Here is an 11,944-nt window from a genome sequence, read left to right on the forward strand (position 1 = left end):
GACATTTTTAATAACACTGACATTCATCTCTAACTTTTCTTACTGCCAAGTATGTGTACTTGCTGAGGTTGTTGAACTGTAGGCATGTTTTGATTACATGATAACAACTATACTATCTTTTATTCTGAATTAGTTCATGACCTCATTGTTCATATGGGCCAGGTTATAAATATTAATTCTGACTGCAAATAATTAAAATATAAACAAATCAGCAATGACATGCTCTAAGTTTAGAGTATACTTTTGACCCTGTGAGACACTGTGCTGTATGTGAAAATACATGCCGTGGCAGTAAATCACTCAAGAAGCCTTTCTCTGATTCAGTACAACGGTGAAGCTGCAGTTTCAAATTTGCCACACTGGATTTTCACCTCCGCTTTGCTATCTTGGCTGCCCTCAAAGGTCACATCAGTCATGTGGTTGGTATGCTTCATATGGGTGAGTCATATGGGCGGCATCTGGATTATGTCATAAATCTGGTCGGAAAAAGCATCCATATGAAGGTGAAGGTAACTGAGGATGAGTGTAAGTGTTCCAGTTTAATCCCTTAGCACAGATGTAGTTTCTGTTAAAATACATGAAATTACTTTGTGTCTCCGTCTGTAGATGTTCCTTCACTGCTGCATAAACATTCGGCTGAGCTAATGATGTTAATAATAAGTTAGAAGTGAAAGGTTCTAAAATCATTATTAGACCCTGCTCTTGTGTTGATAAGAAACCCACAAACACATTTACATAGCTATCTAAATAGGGACGCTCCATAGACTTCTGATATTCTTATACACCGCTAGTTATAAATGCTATAACCTAATCCAATAGAAAATTTACTGTATTTTTATATATTGTTTTTAGAAAATGAGGGTATTGCTGAATGTCACCAAAGGGAAGTTTAATCAGATATAGCTCACTTACAGGTACAAATTTGTCCCTCAAACATGATTTACTAGGTACACACCAATATTAATAAAAACAGACTATATAACAAAATAATATTTTGTATTCTTTATTGAACATGCTAATACATCATAGGTACATAAGTAGTACTACAGAACACGTTTTTCCTGTAGCCATATTACAGTTCCAGCCATACACTCTTAAAAATAAAGGTGCAATGCCATAGAAGAACCTTTTTGTTTAAATGGTTCCATAAAGAAAACTTTAACATCTGAAGAAACTTTCTGTTTCACAAAGGGTTCTTTGTGGTGAAAGATGCTTCTTCAGCTTACAAAAAGGTAAGAAAGAGATGGTTCTTTAAAGAACCTTTGACTGAATGGTTCTTTGTGGAACCAAAAATGGTTCTTCTATGGCATCGCTTGAAGAACCTTTTAAAGCACCTTTATTTATAAGAGTGTATACAGTTCCAGATGAATAAGCAGCACCAAAATTGTAATATGTCACTATATGTTTTTGCGTTTTACATTAATAAATGTCTCTTGCTGGCAATGCAGACAGTTATATAGTAAATCAAATAATTTCTGCAATAAATAAACCATAAGTTAATCTGTGGAAAGATAGTTAACTGTGGTTAGTTTTTCAATATACCACTTAATCATCATCATCACCACCATAATGGTCTTCATCACTACTATCATCATCAACATCATCATTGTCGTCGTCATCATCATCGTCGTCGTCATCATCATCCTCAGTGTTGACCTTTCCAGAGAGAACATCCTCTATCCAGTCCTCCAGCTCCTCAGCTGACGGTAGAGCTTCATCATTAGGCATGTTCAACCACACACTGTCAGCCTGGTCAACACACACACGGTTGAGTAAAAAATGATAATATGTAAGCTTTGTACCTTATTTGCATCATGAATGTAAGCTGTTTTCAGTAGGTACACTGTAAAAAATTTCTTGTTGTTTTTACAAAAACTTTTTGGCAGCTGTGGTTGCCAGAATAATTTTGTAAAAATACAGAAAACTGTAAACACATTTACGTCAAAAACTGTTAATTTTACAATATAAAGCTGTAATTTACAAACAAGAAAATGTGAATATAAACCAGTAAATTCAACAACACACAAAATTAAATCTGTTTTGTACCTTGAAAATACTGACAACCACCATAATAATAAAGATGGTACTGTATAAGAGAAAGCCACATGAAGTATCAAAGCTCATCACAAGTAGCTTCACCACAAGCAGAAGTATATATTAACATATAGAAGGTGCACATTTATGGAAACACAAAACACCATCATGGTAACACACGTGATACTTAAATAATGCAAAAAAACTTTCATTAAGCAACAGAAGATGTAACATAAAGCTCAAATGTACATAACTGATAACAAGAACTATTTAAAAACATGATTATTTAAACAAAATACTTTCAAACGTGGAGTGTCACGCAGGGAATTCTGGGAATATCAGTTTACAGTTTTAGACTGTAAATTATACATTGATTTGTTCTTTTTTTACTTCTAAAAGCTGTATAATTAACAGAATTTTACTGTAAATTTACATTAAATGCTTTGTTAGATCTTTTACAGTTTTTCCCTGTATATAGTACGGGAACTTACTGTTAACCTATTATCAGTTTTTTTCCGTAGCGTTTTTACAAAATTTTACAGTTAAAATTACACTTATTTTTTACAGTGTAAATAACTAGAAGAGTAACAAAGTGCTGTAAACTAAAACTATTTGTGCTTCAAACCGGTTTGTTTATGATTATCATAATACTGTAACATATTAAGAAATACTAGTTTGCAGAATCAACCAGTATAACAGACTATTTATTTTATAAAATAACTGGAAGCGAATGAGGAATGGCATTCAAGTTACAAACAGTAATCAGGGTCCAGCTGTGTAAACATATCCATTTAGTTTAGATAGTAACTTAAGAACTAGTTTAATCAACTAGCAGTAAGCCATGTCTTAAACAGTCTTACTTTTCAAATTTAAATTACTTTTTTTATTTTACTGATTTTAAAAATAGATGATTAACTTTAAAGACTAGTCTAAGCAATTGATGCAGCCGGCCACTGGTCTTCCATTAAAAATCAGGAGGATTTGTTTATTTTATAAATAAAATGTGTGATTTAATGGTTTATTATGTTATGTGTAGCTTTCTCTTAAAAGGGAATATTGTGTCATACATTGCAATGTAGGCTAAAGAGACATGTTTAAATAAAAATGTTTTAACAATAGGATGAAGGCAAGACAGAAAGTATAGAATAACATCATAACCAAAGTTACTTACATCAGTCACATTCACCACACCAATCTGGGGTCGGAAAAGGTCCACCTTAAAGGTTTTCTCCCAGTATGTAGTCAACTGCAGACAAATGAATCATTACAACATTACAACAACGCAGAGAAACACTATGTAGAAATGGATAGAATATTGTCTCACCAGAGGAAATTCATCAGGATCAATCCAAACTATGCTGAGATCTGGGTTTTTAGTATTGTCCCTTGCAACCTCCTTTAGAATTTCCAGGAATTCGTAACCATCTATGAAATTAAAAAGAGATCAGAAAAAAAATGAAATGTTAAAGTCTTGGTAATGGCAGTAAGAAATTGTCAGCTTGTTATTCTCTGTTGTATGGATTAAAAAACCTGGATCCTCCTCCTCAGCAAAGGCAACAATGTGGATTCCGTCCATGTCATCCTCCTATTGATTGAGCAGAGACAGATCACTTCAAGCTAAGAACCAGCAGCCATTTAATGTACTGTTAACCTTGGCCTACTGTACAGATACTCCCACAATCCAGTCTTGCTCACCCAAGTCTCAAACATGTCCTCAGCACGAAGCTTCCTCAGAGTGGGCCTGAGTGAGGATCAAACACTGTGATTTAAGAATGAAAATTCATATTTTAGATGATCTTTGGCAATAGCAAAGTTCTGAGGATGCCACTGATATCACCTTCTGTGTTGATTGACAAAATCCACTATCTCCTCCTCTGTGTTGGGTTTGCCAGGGATGGTGACAGGCTCTTCCATGAAGGGCTCATAGAAATCGATTTCATTCATTTTCAGAGTCAGTTGTTTAGCCACCTGCAGCATGAAACAGTTATAAATGAAGGCAATACATAATCCCTTTTCATTAAAGATGGAGGACACATAAGTATCCTCTCATTCTTGTGGTTATAAATACACATTCTTCTAAACCAGACTAATATATGTCATGGTTTCATTCTTGTTATCGTGGGAATGTACTGTACGCACCCTTTTGTCAAAAGTGGCAAAAAACTTCACATATGGTTGGAACTTCTCTGCGGTCAGCTGAAAGGCCTTATAATCTGAGAAAGAAAAATAAATTATATATATATATATATATATATATATATATATATATATATATATATATATATATATATATATATATATATATATATATATATATATATAAACACAAATCTAAAAAACTGTAATGACATGGTAAAATGTGGCAGTGTTGAAGTACCACGCAAGCTTCTGTTCTCACAACATAACAAGATGTTACAGCAAAGTCTTCCCAGCTGTAACTGTGTTTTTAATAAAAGCTGTATACAGTAGCAGTCAAATGACTTTGATTTTATTGGGAAAGTGACTGTGCCTTTTTGGGAAATGGCTCTATAACTGTGTTGATCTCTTTGAACAATTAGGCAGCATTTAATAGTCTCTGGGGTCATTATAGCTCCTGGTCAAAACTTCTGGTGTCGTTTGCGTTGTTTGTTTTGTTTTCTCACAGGCTTTATTAGCTGCACCTATGTCCGCAGCTTGCCCTTTGTTGTGTATGGCTGTCCTGTACTGTGCAGAGGACTGAGTTTTAGTCCTTTCATTCTATATTTCCTGTGTGTGCGTAATTGACCCTGTACCCTGACCCTGTGCCTTTGTTTAATATTTAATATTTATTTTGTATGACTTAAGTTTGGCCTAAATGTTTATTTTCATGCTTGCTATGTTTCATGTTTAGGCATGTGCTTTAGTTATTTAAATGTGCATTTGATGAGCTTATATTATCATGTACTGGTTAGATTATTTTATGCAATGGTCAGTCTGAATACTAAATTCTGATTGGCTGGCAGGTATGCATTATGTAAGGAATAACTGACGACGAGCCATTGAATTATGACGTCGTGGCCATTACACCTAAAGTATGCATTATTTTTCTAATAATTCAATGACCCAGAGTGAATTATTCCGCTTATATTACAGTTACCAAACCTCAAGACATCGATCAGACAAATAATTGCACACCTCAGAACGTTTTAAGGCAAGACACTGCAGGTGAATAGGGTAAAAAACAAAAACAAAAAACTAGTAGTTATCACCTTACTTACCCAGTTAATTGATAACTTTGATTATTGTAAAAAAAAAATTGTATTAGAAGTTTTCAAAAATGTTATGTTTAAATATGCAAAATAGGCATTATTTAATGAAATATGCGCTAAAGTGCTTGAAAAAGGGTTTTTGCCTGCAGTGTCTAACTTTAATGTACAGGTATTTCCAAGTCATTTTAATCACTGTTCTATATTAGTGTGCTGCTTTAATTAATGTGCACACACACACTATGTGCGCACAAACATGGTGAGAGGGAAAGAGATTTCAGAGATTGTAGATTGCGGTGCATTGACACAGAAATTTACTGTGCCCTGCGACTTTGATAAAATAGCATAAATACTAGATTGCTTCATTATAATCCTCATTAAGGTAAAACCAGAGAGAAGGTGCAGACAGGTCATTTACACACACAACAGTCATATCTTTCTTTCTCTCGATAGATCGATAATTCATTAAAATAAATGTTATAATTCAATCAAATAAAAGTGGTCTTCATCTCTGTATATGATTTGAAGTGAGCAGAACGCTAGAGCTAACCTGATGAAAATAGCCATAATTTTCTCCCTTCCAGTTAAATATTGCACTGCTAACAGGTGGTTCTTAGCCTCCACATAGTGTATTTAAAATCCTACTGCAAAAATTCTGTATTTCTCTGTTCCCTTGTAGAGATCACATGCATACACACGCTCCTAAGACACTACTTGAGCCTCACATACATACACAATACCTGATTGGAGTTGCAATACAATCTCTTATTACCTGATTTGACTAGACTGGACCTGTTCTTAAGCTGGCTGCACACTAGATGATTTTCAAATCTTAACCGATTTTAAAACAATGGGAGACCACAGACAACCGATATTTAGCCTTATAATCCTCTGAACGCACACACTAAACAAAATTCGGCCAGACCACAAGACCAAACACTTGACTGTAGGAAAGATTTCACAGTAACACTTGATCTCACAGAGACTCGCGAGATCAAACGTGACTAGAGAAGAAAAACAAATAAAGGACGATCAACATTGTCAGCTGGCTCTGTGTCAGCTGGCTCAACATTGTCAGCTGGCTCAACATTGTCTGTTTCACAGTGAAAAACAAAGTATAAAAAAGAATATAACTGATGTTCTCTGCTTTCATGGCATGTTTGTGGCTGCCAAGTTCCAGATATAGAAGCATGCAACATCCGGTAGGTGATGCTTGCTCGCTCTCATTGGCTGTCATGGTGATTACATCAGAGGCAGCCCAATCAAGAGTTATAAATATCACGTTTGATGCTTAATATCATTTAGATCCTGTTCTTTTATCCCAAAAAGAAAAGCTACAACCAAGCTGTCACAGAAAAATGGATCTCTACATATGGATCAAGCAGCTCCTAGACCTTGCTCATCTCACTTGTAACATCGACGACAGACTCTGTGAACAGGGGCAGGAATAAGCATTTGGATATAGGCATGCCTGCCCAGAAATGCTATTTGTGGAATATGTGGAGAAAGGAGGATATTTACCCATCCACAGTCCAGCCCACCCAGAAAATCAGCGAGCCCTCCTTGGAAATTGAACTAGAGCCCACTGCAGACCCAGAGCCAGAGCTGATGCCTGCTCCAGACCATGTGCCAGAGCTTAAGCCCTCTATGAAGGCAAAGCCTGCTGACACATCCATCCCAGGGGACAAAGTTGGCCTACCAATCTTACCAGGTGTGTGAGCCAGCAACACCTTGTGTTCCATTGAGCATGCTCATGTAGTTTGAGGGCATGGAGTGGAGCCACACCCACACTCCCATCAATAAGGCTGAGCTGCAGCAGGCCTCTGCAGCATTAAATGAGGATTTATTTCCTTAAACCTCCCTTTCTGACTGGTTCTGCCTAGCCCTGAATCTTCTGTTTATCCACTGGTTTCACCCAGTTCTGAATTTCCCATATCTCACTGGTTCCGGCCAACCTTAAATCTCCTATGTCTCTGCTGGATCCATTTAGCACTAAATCTCCTTCGTTAATTAGTACAAAGTCTCATTAATCGGCATTGCTCCAGCCCAGACCCACTCTCTCTCCTCTCTAAAAAAATTAATCCAGTTCTTCCTCTCTGCCTCCACTGTATAAGGGATACAGTGGAGGCAGAGCTGAAGAATTTTCTGAATTTTCAGTCTCTCAGTTCCACCATCAGTGCCTCCATACAGCTGCTCCGAGTCACCTAGGGGTTCCAGGTCTCCAGCTCTGCCCCTTGTCTACACCCCAGGCCTCCTAGCCCTGTACTCCACCTTGGCCCTCTGACGGCTTCGGCTCCCCCAGAGTTTTATGCTCCCTCAGCTCCACCAAGATCCATCAGTCCTCGGACTCCACTAGGCTCCGTTGTCCCTTTGGCTCCAGCTTGGTCAATTGTCGATCTGCCTCCACCATGGTCTTCCAGTAATCTGGCTGTGCCTTATCCCTCTTGTTCTGCTGGGCTCCCCCTTCCTTCCGTATCCACCTCAGTACTCACTCCCTCCAGCTCTGACTTGGCCTGCTGAGCCCCCATCTCCGCCTCAGTCCTGTGAGCCTGAGCCTCTGTTTTGGCCCTCAAAGTCTCAGGAGTCACCATGGGTCTTTGGCTCATTAGTTCTGCCTGGGTCTCTGCCATCCTCATCTCTACCTCAGTTGGTCGGCATCCTGACTACACCATGGCTCCTCCCTCCTTCACTGACAATTCCTCCTTGGCTCCTCCTGCCATCATCTCCTTCCCTGCTCTTCCCTTGATTTTGAGGTCCCATCTGCCAGGTCCTTATCCTCCTCGTAAGCCCCCTCCTTCCTTCATCTGTTGGGCTTATGTTAAGGCATGAGGACACACCGTTTAGAATAATGTCACAGTAGATCACATTTTGGTCTGAGTTTGAATTGGACTTTGAGTTGGTTTTTCACACTTTCCTTTTTTCTTTGTCAGATATGTATTGAGGTCCCACTCTATAGAAATCGTGTTCTGAGGGCCCACCTAGTTTGCATGGTGCCTAAACACACTATTGATTAGAGCATAGCAGCAAAATTCTATTTTTACATGCAGAGTTTATATAAAAAAAACTCACGTTCAGAGACTTCTCCCTTAAAGTAGCCAATAAGGCGTATGTCTTCATCCATTCGTTCAAAGGCACGTTGTTCCATTGGGTTACTGATCAATTCCACTGGGTCCTCCAGCAGCTGAAGAATAATGTGAAACACACAGCACTGAAAATTAACTGGAAAATTAAGTCCGAAATATTATTCATCTGAGAAATATGTAATCAATGAAATAAATGTAAATACATAATACACAAATTTTTACCACCAAAACTACTTTATATAGAGTAAATATGTAGAAATGACTAAAGTAACAATTTAGATTACCATTTTTGCAGTGAGAGAGCCATATTAGCACGATCTATGCAATAAAATATATTAAAAAAAACACAGCCACAGAATATGCACAAAATTGTTTAGCTTAAACTATGTGCTATTTATAATGACATTCTTGCAATAAGTAACTATAAAATACAATAATACTGATCCAGAACAATATTCTTATTATACATTTGTGCTGTTATTGAAGAAGTATAACCGTATATGCTCTGTTAAGAAATCACAAAATAAGCTGTAGCCAAAGACCCGATACTTATCCAGCCCAGCAAACTCACTTACATCCAGCAGGAATTCAACCAGTGTATCTGCAGAGAGTTCTCCATCAAACTCAATCACTCTTTCATCCTTAAACACATAGATACTTTCTTCCTCCTCCAGTCCTAATGGACAAAAATCACATGATTCAGTGAGGATGCTATGTGTCCGAACTCAACAATACCAACACATATTGAGTGTTTGTTTCTGAAACGCTAAGAAAGAAAACTTTATCTAAAAAGTAATTATTACAGTGATTCATTGGAACAAATCCTCTTACCAAGCTTCTTGGCAACCTTAGCATCTTTATGTGAGTCTACCAATCCAAAACCAATATCCTTGTCTTCGAGAACTTGAGCAGCAAGCTGGTGATGCATGTAAGGAAGATATCAGTACAATTATACTGTGAGAATTATGTGCAATTCAGTCTGGAGCAACACTTCCACAGTATTTCTAAGGAGTCTGGATAAGTTTTGTATAATATATGGCTAATATCGGCATAATCAAAACTATACTTGATCAACTTTATCATAAGCAGACTCAGCACTGGTGTTTGTGGAGCTTTTGTCAGCCTCCAAATCAGGTCAGTCTTCACACTAAATTGCACGTGAGGTAGACACAGAAAGCAGATATCTGACCTCCCTGTGCAGTCAATTGTAACTCTATGAATCATTTTATATGGAGCAAACATCTTAAACAAATTTGGAAATTTATGTTATAGTACTTCACTTATCCTGAAGAGACTTTTTCAGATCTAGTATCATCAAATATATTTCAAGTTACTGATTTCCAACCAAGGGGTATTTATGCAGGTTCCAAGGATCGCTTAGGTTAAAAAAAAAAACTGAAACTGCAAACTGGGTCAATGACAAACAGTTAGTCCAAAGAATGTAAATATGTACTTTAAATGCATGTCAATTTGGTAAAAATGTAATGTTTGTATCATACTATATCATACAAAAACTTTCATATAACTTTAAATAAATGTCATTTTAAAAAATAAAATTTACCTTACATGACCATCAAATAAAAACTGATACATATTTTTCATACACCTTGAAAACATATGAGTGTACTCATTGTTACCATTCTAATTAGGTTTTGCAATTTATATTTTAAAAAGGTAAAAATGTTTTACAGTCTTAACTAACTTTGACATAAGAAAATTTGAAACTACAAGATATTAAGATACTTATTGACATTGACAAAGGGTTTTTCAGAGGTCTTCTCTGGTATAATTTGCATTATTTTTTTTATCCTACCGGTTTCCACATTTTGTTTACCATGTGAGACCTCCTCCCTCCCAAATATATGTCCATCGTAATTCATATGATGGTCTGTTCTAAAAGTATGCCATGCAATATATCTGTTCTTATTCATCCACTAAATTTCTCTCAATAATTTCTTACCTCCAGAACCATCACCCTCATGTGAAACTGCTGCTGTAGCTCCTTATCTGAAGGCATGGGTTCGTGATACAGCAAACACATCATGTCATACTTCTTTAATGCCTTTTTATAGTTCCTCTCATTGACATTTAGAACTCTGTCCTTGCCATCAAAACTGGGAAACATCAGACCCTCCTCTGCAGAAGAATACAAGAGAAAATCTATGCAGGAAACCAAGACAAGCCAGATGGACAGCATAGTAGAAATGGTTAAACAGATGAATAAAAAGTGTCTGATAAGATCCTGCAGGACAATGAGAGTCAATGTGTAGTTCTTCAACACTAAATAACATCTTATGCTCTCTCTCTCGTTTTTTCCACCTCACCTCTTCCCAATAATTAGGCACAGACATGATAGGATAAGATATTTGATAGACATTCCAATGAGTGTTCCCCTGGGCAATGTAGGCCTCTTTTAGTGACCCAGTCATTTAAAAGCTAAAAATAAATCATAATGTGAAGAAAAAGAGGACAGACATGTGTATCATAGGGAATAACAGTACTAGTCTCTCAACATAGATGATAATTATTGTGAAAAAAGGGTACACTCTCAGAAAAATGTACAGAAGCGGTCACTGGAGCGTTTTTTACCACACATTTGTACCTTATTTACCCTAATGTGTCCATACCTTAATGGACAAGCTGGACAAGTTTATTAAGTGTGCAGAACAGCCACCCAATAAAGCATTACAATAATCTAACCTTCATGAAAGCATGGATTAACATCTTTGCATTTGACATTGAGAGCATTGGTCGTAGTTTAGATATATTTTTGAGATGGAAAAATGCAGTTTTACAAGTGCTATGAATGCAAAGAAAAGATTGTTATCAAATAGCACACCTAGGTTCCTAAATTATGACAAAGAATTGACAGCCATCAAGTCTTAGACAGTATTCTATGTTATTACATGCAGAGTTTTTAGGTCCTATAATTAACATTTCTTTTTTTTTTCAGAATTTAGCAGTAAGAAATTATTCCTCATCCAGGTTTTAAACAGTAAAATCTATTACCATGCTTCCTGATGATATGTCCCAAGGGTAACATGTAAAGCGTGAAAAGTAACGGCCCTAGCAATGAGAGGGAGGTACACTATACTGCACTTGTGATCGATATGATACCTCTTCATTCACTGCAATGAATTGATGGCGGCCAGATAAGTACTATTTGAACCATGCTAATGCACTTCTATTAATGCCAGCAAAGTTTTCTAGTCAATTCAAGAGAATGTTGTGGTCAATAGTGTCAAACACAGGAATAAGACAATAGCAACAATCAGATGATAAGAGCAGGTCATTTGTAACTCTAAAGAGAGCAGTTTCTGTACTATGATACGGTCTAAATCCTGACTGGAAATCCTCACGGATACCATTTTTCTCTAAGAAGGAATATAATTGTGAGGATACTGCCTTTTCTAGTATCTTGGACAGAAAAAGAAGATTTGAGATCGGTCTGTAATTAACTAGTCCTTTGGGGTCTAGTTTTTTATTTTATTTATTTTTATTTTTATTTTTTTATAAGCGGCTTAATAACAACCAGTTTAAAGGTTTTGGGGCATTGGACTAATGACAATGATGAATTAATAATAGTCAGAAGAGGATCTATGA

The 11,944-nt window shown here is 36.7% G+C and overlaps 1 protein-coding gene across 1 annotated transcript; it reads right to left on the reverse strand.

Annotated features, from left to right (window-relative positions):
* Positions 1–987: 987 nt before the first annotated feature.
* On the reverse strand, positions 988–10,639 carry LOC128015299 (calsequestrin-2-like). Its single transcript, XM_052599018.1, has 11 exons — positions 10,302–10,639; positions 9,173–9,257; positions 8,917–9,017; positions 8,328–8,439; positions 4,174–4,247; positions 3,872–4,002; positions 3,730–3,775; positions 3,565–3,619; positions 3,359–3,459; positions 3,206–3,280; positions 988–1,749 (listed from the first exon to the last, which is right to left on the reverse strand). Exons 1-11 carry the CDS (start codon positions 10,536–10,538, stop codon positions 1,546–1,548), a joined length of 1,221 nt encoding a protein of 406 aa, XP_052454978.1. The 5' UTR covers positions 10,539–10,639; the 3' UTR covers positions 988–1,545.
* Positions 10,640–11,944: the final 1,305 nt, after the last annotated feature.

The sequence above is a fragment of the Carassius gibelio genome, chromosome A1 (assembly GCF_023724105.1).
Source record: "Carassius gibelio isolate Cgi1373 ecotype wild population from Czech Republic chromosome A1, carGib1.2-hapl.c, whole genome shotgun sequence".
Lineage (NCBI taxonomy): Eukaryota > Metazoa > Chordata > Actinopteri > Cypriniformes > Cyprinidae > Carassius > Carassius gibelio.

Coding starts and splice junctions, on each gene's coding strand:
- LOC128015299 (XM_052599018.1), bottom strand. CDS start 10,538: ATGCTGTCCATCTGGCTTGTCTTGGTTTCCTGCATAGATTTTCTCTTG. Junction 9,258..10,301: donor TGAGGGTGATGGTTCTGGAG/GTAAGAAATTAT, acceptor ATGCATCACCAG/CTTGCTGCTCAAGTTCTCGA. Junction 3,460..3,564: donor TGCTGAGGAGGAGGATCCAG/GTTTTTTAATCC, acceptor TTAATTTCATAG/ATGGTTACGAATTCCTGGAA.